Source organism: Sceloporus occidentalis, unplaced genomic scaffold (genome assembly GCF_023333645.1).
Source record: "Sceloporus occidentalis isolate IW3139 unplaced genomic scaffold, rSceOcc1.0.p SCAF_9, whole genome shotgun sequence".
NCBI lineage: Eukaryota > Metazoa > Chordata > Lepidosauria > Squamata > Phrynosomatidae > Sceloporus > Sceloporus occidentalis.
Window position 1 is genome coordinate 39,630,059 of NW_028316989.1, and position 20,004 is coordinate 39,650,062.

At 40.0% G+C, this 20,004-nt stretch overlaps 1 protein-coding gene across 1 annotated transcript in view; it reads right to left on the reverse strand.

Moving 5' to 3' along the window:
* Positions 1-20,004, reverse strand: part of LOC149307343 (NAD(P) transhydrogenase, mitochondrial-like) — a 53,273-nt gene that overhangs the window by 19,489 nt on the left and 13,780 nt on the right. Inside the window, exons 5-12 of the mRNA XM_089538974.1 lie at positions 15,055-15,142; positions 12,708-12,796; positions 12,226-12,413; positions 11,106-11,239; positions 8,074-8,265; positions 6,454-6,607; positions 2,098-2,259; positions 536-646 (exon numbers count right to left, since the gene is read on the reverse strand). Of these exons, the coding sequence (XP_089395100.1) occupies positions 536-646; positions 2,098-2,259; positions 6,454-6,607; positions 8,074-8,265; positions 11,106-11,239; positions 12,226-12,413; positions 12,708-12,796; positions 15,055-15,142 (1,118 nt within the window). The remainder of the gene's footprint in view (positions 1-535; positions 647-2,097; positions 2,260-6,453; positions 6,608-8,073; positions 8,266-11,105; positions 11,240-12,225; positions 12,414-12,707; positions 12,797-15,054; positions 15,143-20,004) is intronic.

Genomic DNA, 20,004 nt, shown 5'->3' on the forward strand with positions numbered 1-20,004 from the left:
GATGGAGCACATTTGTTTTCTGAAGCTCCAGATAATAGGACCCAGAGCAATGGATTCAAACTACAGAAAAAGAGACTCCACCTCAACATTAGGAAGATCTTCCTGACACCAAGAACTGTTTCACAGTGGAACACACTTCCTTGGAGGGTGGTGGAGCCTACTTTTTAGGAGGTTTTTAAACAGAGGTTGGATGGCCATCTGTTGTGGGTGCTTTGATTGTGTATTCCTTCATGGCAGGGAGTTGGACTTAATAGCCCTTGAGGTCTTTTCCAACTATGATTCTCTGATTCTAAGAAAACACCATAATAGAGTCACCTTAAGCAATGTCATCACTAAGATCTGTGTTCAACATTTGATCAGGGGAAGGAATCTAACAATTAGCATTTTTAAATGCATACAGTTGTTTTAAGATTTGATAGTTGTTCTGATAATTTTTAAAAAATATTATCAAGACCATTTTAGAATGACAGTTGAAGAGCTGACACAAACGATTAAAATAAATACAGAGCAAATTAATGCATTAATGAATCTTTACCTGCAATATTGACAGATGAAACAAATGCAGCCAGTAAAGCTAATGTTTGTGGTATGCTGGAAGGTAGGTAAGATCCCCCCATCAGCACCAAACCACCCACAGCAGTGAGTCCTAGAGGCGGGGAAAATGTAGAGTTTGTAACATAAAGAAAGTGTAATTAACAATGTCTTCTCAAAATCTCTTGTATTATGTAGCAGACGTTTCCTGTTGCAGTTGAATACAGTTAGTCAAATGCCAACATATCACTAATCTTCTGAGTAAGTAGACTGTGGTCTAATCTGCACTGCAGAAATAATGTAGTTTGACACCGCTTTAACTGCCATGGCTCAGTGCAATGTGGGATTTGTAGTCCTGTGAGATAGTTAGACTTCTTTGTCAGAGAGCTCACATGCCACAACAAAGTATAAATCCCAGGATTCCACAGCAGTGAGCCATGGCAGTTAAGGCAGTATCAAACTGCATTATTTCTGTAGTGCAGAAAGAAAGTACCAAGAAAGTACTTCAGGGACAGAAGTTTTTGTTCATTGTGAAAGGATGTTAGCAAGCATAGTCTTTTTGTTAACTGCAGTTAGAAACTGCTTAACAAGTCCTGTCTTTTTAGAAAGATATACTGTAAAAACTTTAGAGTAGTATCCATTTGAGCCTCTCTTCTAGCATCTGTGCTAGTATCCATTTGTTTCCAAGTCTAACTAAAATTCTAACCCCTGAGGAGATAGCCATTCCTACATCAAAGTGAAAAGACATATCTCATTTATGTCAAGTGGTACGGATGTTCTTGGACCACTGACCATCAATGTGAGGAGACTATGGCCATCCAGATGTGGTTGAAATATGTGACCCATCAAGCCCTGACTATTAGTCATACTGGGAGGGCCTGATGGGAAATGGGATCCAATAGAAGCTGTACACTTAAGCAAAGTGTGTATGTGTTTTTTAATCCCTTCATTCTGCAGCCTGGAATCACACTGTCAAGGAAATGTTTGATGGTATTCACAGTGCCGGTGGGCATTACTGTATGTGCCAGTTGCCATGCAGAAAATACATACTGCTCTTTTTGTGTCAAAACAGTAGATGGGACATATCACATATAAAACTTGATAAACATTAATAGTTCATCACAGAAAAAGATTAAACCAAATTTGCACCGACAGCTTTATTTGTATTGGCATATGTGGAAGATCACTTCCGAACACTCTGGATGAAACCATACATTATGTGTTCGTACAGGATGGTTGTACCTGATAACTCAAACACATTAAGTCATCTTCAGGGAGATACACTCTAGAAAACAACCCAACATGGAGCAGAGCTGGGAAGTCATGTTTGGGATGACAACTCTCAGAATCTCAGTATGACAAATAAACATGTCGGCTGGGAAAATATGAGAGCCATGATTTCCCTCCCCTAAAAGGTAATATTTCTAAGACGAATCACTCATTATGTCTTTCAATCTGAATGAATAAGCTCACTACAAGTTTCCCTGCACAGACTGGAGCATGTCTCCATAGTAATACTAAGCACTCTACAAAAGGCAAAATTGAAGTGCAAGAATCTAGGCTTACCCGAAATGGCATTTGTTACTGACATTAAAGGAGAGTGAAGAGCAGGTGTCACACCCCAAACTGTATGGTAGCCAACTATTCCAGCAAGTCCAAAGGTAGTCACCATTTGTGTAAAAGCTGCGTTAGGAGACACAAGGCCCAGTCCTAAAACTGTTGTGATGCCTGAAAAAAAGAAGAGAATAACAGAAACTTCAGGAAAATCATGCAGACATATATTTTTTGCATAGTTTAAAACATTACTTTTTTGGACTACGGCTCCCAGAATCCCCTAACCTTTGGGCCATGTTGGTTGGGGGATTATTGGAGTTGTAAAAAAAAACCCTCTAACTTTTCTATGCTTTTGACCATGCTAAAGGCACACCACCATTTCCACTAGTATTTTGACCATGACAGCAAAAGGAATGGGAGCAGGAACAATCTTTTGATATACAATTTTATAGGCATGATATGAATTCCATTCCCCACCAAATGAAGACTTGCTTGGGAGAGAATCTGAGCCAAGTTGTCTCTTGAACTCTACTTTTGGCATCCCAACATGGAAATGCCAACAAATAAAATCTCTGAGATTTAAAATATTTCATTTCAGCAAATCATCAAAGAACAAAGCAACAAAATGAAAAATGGCACTAATTCCCCATTGACTACTTAACTTGCTTGGTAGGAAAAATTTCTATTGCAGCATCTGAAAATTGTTAAATCGGTCAGACCACACAGGCATCTCAGCAACTTTGATCACCTCCCTCTTCTATTGAGTATTATTCCTTGTTGGACTCAGAAAAGTTACTTTTTTGGACTACAGCTTCCAGAATTCCTTGGCCAGCAGAACCACACTGATTGGGGAAATCATGGATTTGTAGTCCAAAACCCTATCCTTTGGTAGAGTGGAAATCTAATCTGGCTAACCAATTATTTCATCTGTTTTCAAATTCTAGCTGTGTGGTCTACGCAGCTTGAAGCAGCAGAGGCTTACAATAATGACCTTATTTATTGATAATGTATTCAATCAGCAGCAGTGATGCTATGGTAAATTTTGGAGAACAGGGTCTCATTGTAACTGTTCCCTTTCCCACAGCCCAAGGAAAGTCCAAAAATGCAGGCAGTTATATTCATAGAATCATAGAACTGCAGAGTTGGAAGGCCGTCCAGTCCAACCCCCTGCCATGCAGGAAATCACAATTAAAGCACCCCCACAGATGGCCATCCAGCCTCTGTTTAAAAACCTCCAAAGAAGGAGACGTCACCACATTCTGATGCAACATATTCCACTGTCATACAGCTCTTACTGTCAGGAAGTTCTTCCTAATGTTTAGGTGGAATCTCTTTTTCTGTAGTTTGAATCCATTGCTTCGGGTCCTGTTCTCTGGAGCAGCAGAAAACAAGTTTGCTCCATCCTCAATATGAGGAATTCATCAGGCTCCCAAGTAAGAAGTGCCAAGCAGTTATTTTGATAATTAAATCTCCCGCTTTAAAAAAAAAATAAAGTTCTGCTTTTTGTCTAAGTAAGTCTAGTGACTGGCATTTTTCTTTTGAATCATTTCTGTTTGATTCCTCCTCCTCCACCACCACTTTTTTTTCCCTGCTGATTTGACCAAGATCAGAGTTTAAGCCCAGCCACGTCACTTAAAGATGCTTAGGTGGTATCATTAACCTTTTGCAAATATCAATAAAGTAGTAAGCTTCTTTCTTGTGTGGGCTCTGGAACTATCCAACATTCCTAGACCATGAGCGTGAACATTCTTTAAAGCACAAGTTTTCCCCAATTGCTGGGAAAGAATGCACTAGAGCTGTGGTCAAACATATGGTAAGAATAATGCCTTTCACCACCTGCACTAAAGGATTTTGTACTCTACTCCCTTATTACCCAAGAATGAAATCAAGCAAGCCCACTTCAGAAAATGAGGATTACTAAGGGTGTGCAAATAAAAAACTCTTCTATATTGCTGCTTTGTTTTTAAAAAGAAAGACTGTGGGGCTGTGCAGACCGACACACGCCCCTACTCCACCCTCATGGTGGCGTGATGCCGCATGCCGCACCACACGGCATGCGGCATCACAGCACTCCTCTGATGCTATGTTCACATGACGCAGTGCCAAAGGAGCACCGTAAAGCTGCGGAGCTGGTGTTATGGCACCCTTTCCAGGGTGCAAAAAGGAGTCACTTTTTGCAGCTCTTTTTTGCACTCTGGAAAGGCCAGATCGGGGCCGCAGCATGCAGTTCCCGCAGCTCCAATCTGGCAAGCATGGAGGTGGCTGCACGCAAAATAAATTAATTCATGTCACATGAAAAATCAATCTAGGGTAGAGGTGGCAGCTGTGGCAGGTATAGGGGGCATTTCTATACCCTAGGGTACTTTGTGGGGCACATGGAGCCCTAAAAATTACACACAAAAAAAAAAACCCCAAAGTGGATGAAAGTTCTCACAAATGGGTGGATGGGTTTCTATATTGGCATTATAAATTTGTCACCTAGAGTTACAGATCCATAACTGCTTTGTATTCAGTAAGACTATACAGTCTTACTATAAGCCTGTCTTCAGAGCCAGCAACTGCATGAGGTAGAGGAGGTCTATTCAGCTGCCAACTGGAATGCAAGGAGGAGGATGTTTCTGGCCCCCTTCTACTACTGATTCCCCCATCCCCACCCGTGGAAGGGAGCAAATGTTGATTCTGATCAATGTTTGATCCAAGGTATGGGAACTCTTTGACTATTTCTAGTTTGTCATCATCTAGGATGAATTCATATCATTCTTCTATGGTCATTATTTTTTTGTTTTCTTAATATTCAGCATTACAGCTACCTTAGCACTTTCTTCTTTGACTGGCCTGAAATAAAAAACAGTTCTTTAAAAATTCTCAAAATTTTTTCCATGTGATATTTATTTTTTGTCCCAATCAAAGTAATTTAATTGGGTCAAAAGAAGAGAAAGTCCTGTAATGTGCCGGTTTAGCTTCATTGCATCATGGCTGTTGAAAAAGGTTACAGGACTTCTTCTTCTTTTGGTCCCAATTACATTACTTTGATTGGGACAAAAAAAAAATACTGCATGGAAAAAATTAGGAGACTTTTTAAAGAGCTGTTTTTTTGTCCCAGGCAAGTCAAAGAAGAAAATGCTAAGGTAGCTGTAAAGAAACAGGGAAAAGCTGTCACTGCATCAAAGGCGGCTTTTTGCTGGCTCCAAAAGGAGCAGCTTTCTGGCACTTCTTTTGGAGCCAGCAAATCACTAGATCAGGACTGCAGCAGCATGCACTTGCTGCAGCCCTGATCTGGTACTCAAAGGGGTGGCAGCAAGCCACTCCTTTGGGGCCATTTGCTTCAATTCTTATGTATTATTATTATTATCCCACTGCCCCCCCCCCCAAAAAAAAAAACTGAGACTCAAAGCAGCTTACAGTCTAAAAGCACAGTAAAGTAAATACTGGTGTAAAATTCTGGCCATTGTTTACTACTGTGCAAGTCACAGTGATATCCTACAATGGTCCATGTAAGCCTACAATGGCCAATTGATGGAGACAGGGATAGTGAGAGGCAGCAGAGAGGTACCATTTTTCCCTTACTCTGCATTGGTCTTTTCCTAGAAGCCTAAACATTTTGGTTGGAGATGATCACCCAATAAATTTCCCATTTATTTTAAAGGTATTCACACTGTGTTCATGAATTGTGAAAGAGTACATAGTAAATCTGTCACTCACCTCTTCCAACAAGCCTGTGAATGGCAATTCATAACTGTACCTGCCTAGCCATTTGCACTGCCTTGCTGCTGAATGCCCATGCTGTGGCCAAGTGGGACTGGCAATGGTGAATAGACTCTGATGTAGTTCATAAAAGCCTTTTTGGTTTTTAACAGCATAAGATGGCCAATAATCTTTAATGCAGAAGTCAGTGAGGCCATTATTTCGGGACAGTCTAAGATTTCCAATCCAGAAGCAAACATTAGGTTTGAAGTAAAAAAAAGTCTTGCTCAGACCAAAAGATTTGATAGATGACTACCTGAGAAAGTTCATATTGGCCCTCTTGTGAACGCACAATTATCAGAATAGTCTTCTAAGAAAGCAAGTGGCTGGCCAGAGATTTAAAGCAAAAGGAAGTCAAAATGGGGCATGATTAATATTGCCCACCTTTAATTTAGATGTCAAAAACAGGTTTCTTAAATATAACTTGCAATGGGAGATAGCCTGCCAGATTTTTGATGCAGCTGTTTAAAATGCGTGGTGTGTAATCTCCAACTAACTTTTATTTATTAATAAATTGCATCAAACTATATGTTTTCTGCAGTTGTTGTGTCTTTGCTGATCCACTTTTTTGAGATTTGGGAAAGCAGCTTAAACCTTTTAAAATACAATATCATTATGAAATACCTGTTGTATAAACTCCAGCAGAAGTCATTGTCTTTCTAAATGGTGAGATTGAAGCCTGCTTCTCTGCTTCTAATTCCTGGACTGTTTTGTGTTTAACTGGAGCAGCAGGTGGCAACATTTTAGGTAAAGGTGCTGGAAATAGTTTTTTTCCTTCCTGTTACAGAAGAAGATTCTCTCATCAGGATAAATGTTCAAGACAAGGTATAGAAACTTGTTCACATCATTGCAAAGCAACCTCGTTTATATCAAGGTAGACAAAACCAATTCTCCTCCCCATCTATGACTGTATCACAGAAATATTCTCCGTGGAGATTTAACATTTCTGGAAATATGGAAGCCATGTGAACAAAACTATTTTCTTCTCCAGTTTTATTCAGAAGAAAAAGGGGAAAGTTGGAAAAACTGAAGAATACTATATTACATCCTCCCTTTACAGATTGTGTGTCATTTTGCTACAGTAGGAGCATAAAATTCATTATATATATAATCTAGTTTAACATAAATTATGTTTGATATATTAAAATTAGCTTTTATTCAGAATATAATTATAAATTGAACTTAAGTGTATTTCATAGGGTTTTTCTTGGCAATACTCAGAGGTGGTTTTGCCAGTTCTTTCTTCTGAAATATAGCCAACAGCACCATACTGTATGTTTGTTGGCAGTCCCCATCCAACTACTAACCAGGACTGACCCTTCTTAGCTTCCAAGATCAGATGGGACTGAGTGCCTTCAGGTATTTAGGCTCCATTTTCATTTGTGTTAGACTTGGTGGTAATTTGAAAGACATACACCAAGAAACTGTGATTGATGTATCATGCTTAATAATATCATTAGAGCCCACTTCCTATCACAGCACCAGGAAATGACCCGAAAGTCTCAGGTTTTGGCTTTGAAATCTCAGGGTCTGGGATGCTCCTGATCTGGCTCCATTCACACTATGCAATTATAGTGCTATGATTCCATTTTAACTGACATGGTACCAGACTATGGAATTCTGGGGTTCGCATCTGGTGAGGCATTAGATTGCTTTGGCTGAGAATACTAAATGCATAGATTTTAATGGGTTTTTGGGGCTACGTGGCTGTGTTCTGGAAGAGTTTATTCCTGACATTTCATCACAGATGCTGAGGAAACATAGTTTTTTGTTAGAATAAACTCTTCCAGAACACAGCCACATAGTCCAAAAACCCCCCACAAAAAACTATGGTTGCTGGCCATGAACGCCTTCAACTTCACGATTCTAAATGCACTGCAAAACCCAGGATTCCATGGGATGGAACTATGGCAGTTAAAGTGGAATACTGTCACTATAATTTTGTAGTGTAAATGGTCCCATGGCAATCCTAATGCAAGTGAAGGATGGGCACACTAATAACTTCGTACATATGCTCAACCAAGACAGACAGACAGACAAAGAGAAAGAAAACTGATACCTAATGGAATAATAATAATGTATGTTTGATGCCAGCTGTAAATCTGTATCAAGTAAACTGGAATCATACCTCAAGTGAAGAATCAGCTAGGACTGCTCTTAAAATGCCTTTACCCTGTGCTCTGTTACATTATTTTGCATGCCTTGTTAAACAATTTAGCATTTTACAAGAGTGGGAGGGCTTACCTTCATCACCACAGTTCCTCTGATTACATGATCAATAGTCCCGTAATCAAAATCATCCTTTGGCTCAAAGTAAAAGTATTCTTTGTCAGGAGAAATTGCTTTTAATAGCTTCAAGATGTTGTTTGAGTAAAGACTACTGGCCTGGGTAGCCATTTGACTTGGCAAGTCTGTGTAACCAATATGCACCACACCCTGGAGGTGGAAAATGAAATATGCAAACATTTAAAAATCCTTTTTGCAGCTTTGCCCCATAATGTGTGTGCTGGCCTGGTGCATGTTTTAAAAACAACAGTAAATGCATATGACTATGGACATGCCTTATTGACACTTCATTTTACATGTTGAGGGGTTACCTTTGACATGAACACCTCGTTCCGATCCTTGTGGAAGTGTGGGGGGCTTTGTTTTCTATTCCATTTCATTTAAAAAAATATTTATTGAATTTTAAAGGAAGGCTTTATTTTTGACATCCAATGAGAGAATGAGCCCGGCAAAATTCAGGGAACCAGCTGTAACCGCCATATGGTGCTGATTTCATGAGTTAAGAAGCAAAGTACGTGTTAAAAGTCTGAAAACACCTTTTGGACATTTTATTCTATCATGGTTACATGATGATGTGTTTCTCAGTTTAACTGCACTCTGATTGATCCTGAAAAAACAATGGCCAGTTTTAGATAATACAGCTTGCAATATTTTTGTACCAACTCATTTGGCAAAAGGAGATGTAACTAAAAGGTTGGTGTGTCAGAACTCCCAGAGCACTAGCCTAGCCAACCTGAGTCTTCTGACTCCTTTCCATGGGCCCAAACTGAGTCTCCAAGGCAGAAGAACTATTACCACACTGTGTACTTGCCTAACCTACAACCTGTTAGAATCATAGAATCATAGAGTTGGAAGAGACCATGAGGGCCATCCAGTCCAACCCCCTGCCATGCAGGAACTCTCAATCAAAGCATACCCAACAAGTGGCCATCCAGCCTCTGTTTAAAGCCTCTGGTTTGGTCCTTCCTCCCAGGTAACTATGTATGGGATTGCTTTCTTCCTCATAATTATCAGATTTTATTAATAGTAAGTTTTTTAAAGGTGTTTTTAAAGTGGGATTTGTTAGAAAATCAAGATGTATAAAATCCCAGTGGAAAAAAAAACTCTGGCTTTGCTGTGTAGACAAAAGACCTAAGAAATGCTAGACATGTTATAAAGTCAGAAGAGATAGATAAACCATCAATAATAAATATATATATAATACATTCATTATTCCTTACTAATGAGTAATCTCGGGAGCAAATAAAGTTAGCTGCTGGGTGCAAAGCTTAGGGGGGGAAATCACCTTTTTGGAATGTACCTTCTGGAATCTCCTAGCTGGCACAACTAGGTGCTGTTTTCTAAGCTCTAGCTGAGAGTATACTCTGACTAAGTGTCTTGTTCATTGATGCCCCTATGATATTATGGCGCAATAGCTACAAACAGATGTGCTGTTACCAACTTAAATAAATTTCAGTGCAAATTTCCTATATTTATGTTAGACCCAGTATGAGTCTAGTCAAGATTTATGTTTAAGGGCTGTTGCGTATACTGCTATATTAAAATGGGTGCAACCCAACTTATAAAAACTTGGAACCATCAGACTTTCAAAACTAGAACTGTGATAAATTTATAAATGTGGGCATGTTGGTGGCCTCTTAACTTATTAGGAGCAACAAATGAGACTCTACCACCCTGTAGTAAACAACACAGCATGGGCACACCCAGGCCTGAAAAGAATGTAGCCAAGCCTATGTTTTGGCTGTGCTTATCATTTTATATTTCATTCAAACTCTGGCAGCATTTGTTTGAAATTTCTGTGCTTGCTTACTTCCATACTTGTTAAGCATGAGACATTTTTTGCCTACAAAGTAATGGGAAGAAGTATACCTAGGTGCAGGAAACTAACCAGGATGATACTTTCTTAGGAGATGAGTATTTTTTTTTATCTGGGACCAAATCTTATGAGAACAATTCCTTTCCCTTTGTAAGATTATGTTCAAGTCTTCACTTCAAGAAACAGCAGAGAATGAAGGAAGGGTGTTAGTAAACTCTACACTCCCTCTCGCTGGAATATGGGGTTTCATATTTTCATATTTTGAGCCAGGCATGTTTTTAAGGGGTCGTGATAATCTTTGGAACATTAGGAAGTTTCCCATGGGAAAGGCACTCTGACCCAGGGACATGCATAGGATCTAGACAGCACTAAATAAAGATTAAATGGATTTGCTGATCATTCCATCATCCCTCAGACTTTCTGCATAGTTTCTCACAGAAGAGACTGAGCAAGTCCCACCGCAAAGTTGTTAAAGTCCATAGTTCCTTCTCACGCCAGGCTGTGCCTCTATTCACCTTTCCTATGCATCAATCTAGGGGTTGTCTCAAATCCAATCAATGTTTTGTTACTCTGAAGTTAAAACCATCAGCTGTTCTTATTATCAATTCCCTGGAAGACCACCAAGTCTTTGTTACACTGCAGGATAGCACCAAGTATCCTTTGAGGCTGAGAAATGAGATATAAATGGGCGTGAACAGACAGGTCAAAATAAAGCTGCTTCAGGTCACTTTGGAAGTATGCTGTTTAAATGATGTATGCGACCTAAGAGGCTGGAAGCTGTGTCAAAGCCATGATCCAGTCCTAAGGACTGGAGCGTAGCTTTGGGGCAGCTTCTGCTCTCTTAAGATGCATGTGTCATTTATTTATTTCGGTCAACACTCAATATATCTGAAGAAATTGGCTGCAATGCTCAAAAGTATTAGTCTTTACAGCACCATTCAAGCCATTCCTTTATGATAGATTGTTATGGTTTGTCCTTGGAAACTGATAAACCAGTAAGTTGAGGGTAGGGAAAATAGTGAATATAGTTAAGCTGTGGTCAGGGCTTAATTGTATCTAAATGGGAAACCATCTGAGACCCCCATGCATTATGTTTTCCACACCTTGAAATAAGGATAGGATATGAATAAAGGCAGACAACTGTTTAAATGGCTAAAGTGGGCTCTGTGCAAACCTTATAAATGTGGAGCTCTCCAGGATTGGTAGTTTCCACATTACCACCAGCTTCAGCAGCAAGATCAACAATCACAGAGCCATCTTTCATAGACTCCACCATATTTTTGGTGATAAGGATAGGAGCCTTTTTACCTGTTGGAAATTGTAAGAAAATAAACTAAATCTGGGACATTCTCCTCAGTTTCATGCAACTACTTTTTAAAAGGCCAAGCAGCAAGTCTCAGGTAAAACATCAATCAGTACCCCACGCCTTAACCCAAAGTGTACAGTTTCCAAACCCAGCCAAGTCATTGCAGCATGTAGAAGCACAGAATGATAGAGTTGGAAGAGACCACAAGGGCTATTTAGTCAAGCCCCCTGTCATGCGAGAACCCACAGTCAAAGCACCTCTGACAGATGGCCATCTAGCCTCTGTTTAAAAACCTCTGCAGAAGGAGACTCCACCACACACTGATATTGAGCAGCTCTTACTTTCAGGAAGTTCTTCCTAATGTTGAGGTGAGATCTCTTTTCTTGTAGTTTGAATCCATTGCTCTGGGTCCTATTCTCTGAAGCAGCAGAAAACAAGCTTTCTCCAGCCTCAATATGACATCCCTTCAAATACTTAAACAAGGCTATCATATCACACCTTAACCGTCTCTTCTCCAGGCTAAACATCCCCAGCTCATAGGGCATGGTTTCCAGACCCTTCACCATTTTAGTCGCCCTCCTTTGGACACGCTCCAGTTTCTCAATGTCCTTTTTGAATTGTGGTGCCCAGAACTGGACACAGTATTCCAAGTGAGGTTGACCAAAGCAGAATAGAGTGGCACTATTGCTTCCCTTGATCAAGGCATATGCCTGGATAGTCCTTGAGAAAAGAGGGTATGGGGCAACCATGGGAAAGAGAAGAAAAGCAATCTGACTGGGTTCATGAGTGAATGGGACACCAGCCCACTAAAAATCTGAATTGATATGCTTGAACTATACTGTAGTAATGGTTGACTCTCAAGTTTTCTGAATAAAGCTTTTCTGTTTCTATTATTGAAAGCCTGGATTTCTGAACTTAAGCATTCATGTACATGACAGAAGCACCCACTGCTAAAGTCATCTGGAATTGTTACAAACTAGTACAATACCTGGAATAAGAGCAGTGCTAATAATGATATCCACCTCTTTACACTGTTTGGCAAATAGTGCCATTTCTGCCTCAATGAATTCCTTAGACATTTCTTTTGCATAACCTCCAACACCTTCTCCAGTTTCAGCCATGCTGACTTCTAAAGGTTCTGCACCAAGCGATTTAAACTGCTCCAAAGCTGGTGGCCTGCAAGCAAAGTTAATAGAATTTCATAAACTTTCATTAACTCGATCTTTTCTTGCAGGGTATGATTAATGACCAACAGTATTATATTCAATGGAAATGCCATATGTCAATTAAAGAAGGTCAGTTATTGTTTTAGCTTTGAATAGATTTAGGAACACTGGCACACTTTGAATTGCAAGATGGTACGGGCTTGTTCTACAATGTAAACAGAATTAATATACTTTAATACTTGTACTCCACTTTTCTTCTAAAAATCCAAAGCATTTTATAATTTGAGTATCTGGGTAACTGTACCTGGTGTCAAATCCCCTGACAATCGCTCCCATTGATTTAGCTGCTCCAGCTGCAGCTAAGCCAGCTACACCTCCACCGATGATTAGCATCTAGAATGGAAAACAATAAGGATGCTCTTTGGGACCAATGGACACATCGGTTTATGTATTAACATTCAACTCTGCTTATTAGTCCAATGTCTTTCAAAGTGGTTAAAGACCAGAGATTGGGAAAGTTACTTTTTTGTCCTGCAACTCCAAGAATCCCATATTCTCCAACACATAAAAATGAGGGCATGTGTGTCCAAGAAACATCAGAGTGTGGTCAAGTTGGCAAAAATGATTAATGAGAAAGAACACACAAACTAGAAGAAGCTGCAGCACTCTGCTTTTCCCTGAGCCTGCTGGGAAGGACAAGTCTCCAACCCCTTCTCTCCTCTCCTTGCTGCTGAATTAACTGAGTGCAAATTATTTTTGCACTTTGACCTCAGTTTGCACCAATGGAGGACAAGTAACCTGAGGACAAAGTGAGAGATGGTAGGAGGAAACTGGGATATTTAAAAATATTTAAAAGGCTGCTGGACCAGTGAGAGAACAAAGGATAAACTGAGACTGTCCTTGTTAAATTGGGATATTTGGAAGGTGTGGAATTTTTCCACAGTTATCTTCAGTGCTGACTGGGAGATTCTCATGGTCCAAAAAGTAACATTCGCATGCTCAGTAACACAAATTTAAATGGCAAATACATAAAGGACATAGGTATGTGACAAGAAATCATGCAATGTGACATGAAATCATGCCTTGGAACACAGAATCAACCACAGAGTTGGAAGAGAGCACAGGGGCCATTAAGTCTTACCCCCTGCCATGCAGGAATACACAATCAATGCACCCCCAATAGCCTCTGTTTCAAAATCTCCAAAGAAAGAGATTCCACTAATCTCCAAGGTAGCATTTTCCACTGTCAAATAGCTCTTACCATCAGAAACTTCTTCCTACCATTTAGGTGGAATATCTTTTCTTGTAATTTCAATCCATTGCTCCGTATCCTACTCTCTGGAGCAGCAGAGAACAAGCTTGCTCCATTCTCAATATGACATCCCTTCAAATATTTAAACATAGCTGTCATGTCACCTTGACCTTTTCAAAAAGAAATATTTAAATATCCTGCCTCCCAGCAGGGGACCAAAGGCAGCTTATAAAAAGATGATAAGATATCTGATGACATGCAAGTTGAAAAACAGTTAAATTAGCCATGACCTGAAAACACTCATAATTTAATACAGTGTAAAATTATTTCAAAGGCATAACAACAAAGATTAAAATAGTTTTTTGTGGGTTTTTCGGGCTATATGGTCATGTTCTAGAAGAGTTTATTCCTGACGTTTCGCCAACATCTGTGGCTGGCATCTTCAGAGAATGCTGACCTGGAAGAGAGTGGGTATATATATATATATACTGTGTGATAGCCACTCTCTTCCAGGTCAGCATTCTCTGAAGATGCCAGCAAAATATCCGGAATAAACTCTTCTAGAACATGGCCACATAGCCCAAAAAAACCCACAAAAAACTATGAATGTTGGCCATGAAAGCCTTCGACTTCAAAGATTAAAATGTAGTTCACACAGCCAGTATTTATTTATTGTTTGTTTGTTCATTTTATTTTAGTGACTACATTTTCACATGTCTCTTCCAATTCTAGGATTCCATGATTCTATGATTCAATATATTAGCCAGAATCCTGTTGGTGTCATATAGAGGCATTCATTACTTTTGCAAATGTCTTTCCATAGTCATTGTAGAAGAAGGTATCCAGCACCTCCTCCATGCAATTACCCACTTCTTGCATAACCAACCTCCTTGCTGCTAGTGCACTCCTTCAATCATTTACTGGCTGATGGAAGGTAGGACCAAATAGGCAGTGTCCATATGTGTTTCTGTACAGGTCTCATGGAAATGTTAATGGAGGACATCATCTTTGCCTGCATTTGCCTGCAGAAACACAGCCAGATACTGGCTGACCACTCTCTGCCCTCCTCTAGTCACTAAATAGCAGTGGACATTCAGGAGTAGCTGTGTTGGCCTTTTAACAAATGCAAACAAAAATCCATCAGTGATATCTTTATAGACCAACTGAAATGCACAATATACTTGTTATAAGCTTTCAAAGCTCCATGGGCTTCATCTCTATGGGCTTCTTTATCCATGGGTGAGGGAAACACACCAGTGGCAGGGAGGTAGGTTGCATGTGCAGGCAGAGTTGGAAGACATGGGATTATGCCTTGCTTCATGCTCCACTACTAACATTGGCTTGACCCACAATCTCACTACATACTTTTACAACTCAAAAGTTCTGGGACAATACATACCTTTGCTGGAGGAACTTTTCCCGCTGCAGTAATTTGCCCAGTAAAAAATCTTCCAAAATGGTTGGCTGCCAGGACTACAGCCTTGTACCTGGAGGATGGCGAGGAGAGGGAAGGGTACAGAAGGAAGAATGTGAAACCATCTTGGCTTATCAATAAACATTGTGAATCAGTTGCAACGGGTCTAACAAACATATAGAAAGCAACCAAAGGAATTAATAAGCAACTAAAAAACAAACAACTGGTATACAGCAACTCCATACACACAAATGTCACAACAATCGTATTTGTAACACTCTTTCAAGGGCCTAATTGAGGAACGTCATTAGGGAGAAAATACAAGGATATTTGGGGTGTGATAAAAGATGGAGAGTAAAGCTGGAGATTTTAGCTGGGAAAGGTATCCTCCCATTTTAAAAGACCCCTTTGCCAAATAGTAGGTCCACGGTCCTACTTGGATTATCTAGGAGCACAACAGACTGCCCAAAATGCCCAAGAAAAAAACATAGGAGAAGGGAGAGAACAAAACCAGAAATCTCTGGAAGTTCACTTCTGGGGCCCTTTCACATTAAGTCAGGCACTTGAGAATACTTATTTACAAATACTACAAAAATTTCTTTAAAGCATAAACCATTATATCTGGCTCTGGTTTAGCACAGGAACCCTTGGCAAGATATTTAGATTAATTTCTAGCTCCTTTTGTCAACATTTCAACATCAAGGACACATGCCAATTTATACATCAAGTTGAAAACATGGTGGTGGACAAGCAAACCTGTCTTATAGCTTTAGATGTTAAATCTTTACACACTTCCGTTCCCCATTCAGAAGTATGACCTATTACTGAAGATACAGTTGGATTATGACTGGATCCTAATCCACCAATCATTCAAAGTATACCAATAGTTCATACAGAAATGGGTTTCATTTGTTTCAAATATGAAACATTGACAGGACAATCCAATTGTACTGATGGGACAATCCAAATGGCTCATACGCAAATATAAATCCCAGCTCAGTGACATTTACACCAGTGCAACAGCTATTCCTGCTACACCATCGAATTTGTGCTGCCAAAATTGTTACCTTCATAAACCTAGGTTGTTCCTCTCTTTACCAATATTGCCTGGAGAACACTGTCATTTAAGTGGTTAAATGGTTGTAGTTTCCCTGCAATTTCCAAATGCACATTTTCTGCCCGACTGCATACTAAATACAACCACCATCAAAATCTGCAAGTCTTATAGCTCAACAGCAACAGGCAACCAAAAATAGTAAAACCAAGAACAAGAGGAGCATTCCCTCAACAGTTTATGGAACCTCTTCAAATCTTGCACCATTCAGAACAGTATCACTGGACAGCTCTCACAGTAGCTACAAAAAGAAAGCACCAGTCTCTAGGACCTGCAGTTCCAAGTAAGCTTTCCAGTCTTTGGATCTTACATTCACAGTGATTTTGAACAGCTTATACATCGATGAGACCTAACCTCATTTGCTCAGACGTAAATCCCACTGATTTAAATGGGAGAGTTATACTGAAAATTGAAGCCTTTGTATCACACTGCTTGTGCCATGAGCCAAAATCTTTGGGGTCGCTAACTCTATTCAGGAATAAACACATTTTAAACCAATTCACAATTGGAACTCATTTCAAAGGAGTTTTGTTTTTTGGTTGTTGTTGTTCTAAAAATTTAACAAACTGGTTTAAATGCTATACCAATTATGTACACAGGCAGCATCTTGAAATGCTTTAGAATTTAAACATCACAATCAGATTCAGTTTCGTCAAGACACCGAGTCAGGCTTGCCATCTCTGGATTCAAATAAAGCAGCTGAAACTTTTTTAAAATGCATGTGTGAGAGATGGTAAATCAGGTAGCCTTTGTACACCTTTTATGGCAAGGCTTAAGTCTGACAACAATATTTGCTCAGTCTTATTTTACTATAATAATAACTTTATTACGGCCATTTGGCCAGCACACTTATTTTACTATTTCTTTACAACAGCCACTGTAATGTCCTATCTTTATTTAACTCAGGAAAACCAGAAAAAGTTTATTGTAATAGATCAGTATGGAAATACAATCTTTTGCCAGAACTGAGAAGCATGCTTTGGTTTCACTATTATAATCCCATACAAGCAACACTACTCTGGCCAACCCTTCACATCCCTTTCCCAGGAGCCTCTCAATACCTGCCTGTGTCTGCTACCTTCCTTTCTCACAGCTAGGCTCCTAGGCCTCACCTTCCAATAATAACAGCAGTAATAAGCTCACAGCTAATAATAACATCAAACTTTGACCATGGCAAGGGAATCCTTTATAGGAGACCCTGACAGCCGTCATTTTCCTAACCCTGTTAGAATCATCCTACACTTCTGTACTTCGCTGGCAACATATTCCATGTGGATATCCTCACACGGTCTTATTTTTAAAAATGAAAATATTACTTCTGTTGTAGTGCATTTTGGACCTTTGTTAACCATGCATATGCCACCCCACTCTTTAGAATAAGGCCCAGAAAAGCCAAGTGCCATTAACTATTTTATACCTTCCATTTCACACACAGCAGAATCAAATTAGCACAATGGTATCCATTCAGGCCTTGCTTTGCTTTTGCAAAACGTTTACATTTATCTTGCAATTTAGCCTTGTCTGCATGAAAAAGCATTGTGGAAAAATAATAAAGATTGGTATGTTAACCCCATGCCAAACCTAAGAACACATACTCTGTGAAAACCACTTCCAGGGGGATAGCTAGGATAGTCTGCTACAGCAAAAACAACTTGTTTTTTAGAAGTGTCTTGTGGCACCCTAAGGACTGTATCTTGGGGTGGGTGAGCAAAGGCTTTGGCAGAAAAAAGCCCAGACAGAATCGGTCCAGGCGTCTTTAAGCTGCCACAAAACTCTTTGATGTCTTTATTCATCGAAGAAGACCATTTGATATTATTGGGCCCACTTATGGTTTTGCAAAAACTATTTTGCTTGTGTTATATCTTCCATGAATTGTAACTGCAGCAAATCATATGATGCAGCAGATTTCAAAGGGCATTCAAGGTGACAAATAGTAATGCTGATGTACTATTACAGTGATACAACAGTGTCAACATTAGTCTATCAGTAGTTTTTGATTGATACCGAGAAGATATCATTATAATAAGTTATCACAGTGAGGCTCCCAGAATAGATGTGACAAAGCTGGGCTGATAAACAGTCCTCACATTATTTTGATTATCCTGTTTTTTTAATCCTTTTCCCCTACTTTTTGTCCAGCCTTGTGATAAATAAGGATGGATCTTTGAGATTATGCATGGACTACTGGGGGTGAAATGCTGTATGAACCTGAAATAAATGTCCCTTGCTGTTGATGAAAGACATGTTGGTGCATAATGAAAGGGAAAGCTTTCACCAAACAAGACTTAAGGGAAGTATACTTTCAGGTGTGCATCAAAGAAGGGGATGAGTAGGAAAAAACACAAGAGGCTAAAGGGGTATAGGCAAGTAGAGGGTTATAGTATTGCAAATGAAGGTTTGAGCCAGTTATTGCAAAAATGGCTTTCTGTTCTGTACTGCTTCAATAAACTCTTTCTTGTTCATCCATGAAGCCTGGCTATCGAGTTAGCTAGAGACAGGGCATCACATGAAGTTTGTTTTAATAAGGGAGTCGTTTAAAATTTGTATGATTGCTTATAAACCACTTGTTCATTGAATCATAGAAGGCTGCCTGCCATATCCAGCACACCCAAGGAGATTCTTTCTAGTTCTTAAGAGCCTGGAATTCTATGAAGTTGCATGGAGGAGGTACTTGGGACATACTAAAAAGAATAACAATGATAATTAAATAGATTCACAACAGCCTTTTGGACAGAACCAATGAAATCTGATAGTCATTAAGTATCATTCTTTTTAATTATATCCCAAGCTACGTCTTGCAAGATCAACTGTCTCTTTCCAGAAACATTCCCCATGGGTTAGGTTGACTCTCCTTCTCCAGCAGGAGAGTAGTCCTTGGTTGAACTAGCTTCTGGTAAGCCGCCCTCTCCAGTGTCTCATGTAAAAGAAATTGCTCATTCCAGCTCCAGAGTAAAGACATTTTAAAAAACTAAAACAGTCTCAAGGATGTCCTTCCTGTGGAAGGGGCAATGCCATACACAGAACAGCATGTGCAGAAAACAGTGCTGCAACAACAACACTGAGGTAGAGAACAACAGTCAGGCACAGCTCCATCATGGCATGGTTCCACAGCTGGTGAGAGGCCCTCACTTCATTCCGACTGCCACTTCTATGGCTTCTGAAGGAGAGAACTGCCAGCATTTGCTGGACTTAGGCCCTATGCAGACCGGTTTGGGGGCCAAGTCAGGGCATGGGTCCACATGACGCACACCCTGACTCCGCCCCAGGGTGGCATGATGCCGCGCACCACTCCACATGGTGCATGGCATCACGCCGTTCCTATGGCTCTGCGTCTGCACAACACAGTGCCAAAGGAGCACCATAAAGCCGCAGCCCCGTGGCTATCGCGCAAAAGAGCCACTCTTTGCAGCTCCTTTTTGCACCCTGCAGCAGCCAGATTGAGGATGCAGCATGTGGTTGCCACGGCCTCGATGTGGCTGTAAAAGGGGTGGCTGGAGGCCACCCTTTCGGGGCTGTCTGCACAGCCCCTTAATTCAGGAAGCATCTTATTGGAATGTTTCATTTATCTTCTTGAGCTTTTCTATGTCTTTTAAATTATTTCATACTGTATTATGGGATGATTTTAATAGTTTCAAATTTTTATTGTGAAGGTTTTAAAATTGACTCTGGGAGCAAGGCGGCATACAAATGAAATAAATAAATACATCATTCCCTCCCCCACTGCCATCCCCTATTCCTTGTGTGTCCTATCTTATTAAATTGTTAATCTAAGGGCAAGGGGCTGTCTAATTAACAACATGTAAGCAGCTGTGGGGAGCCTT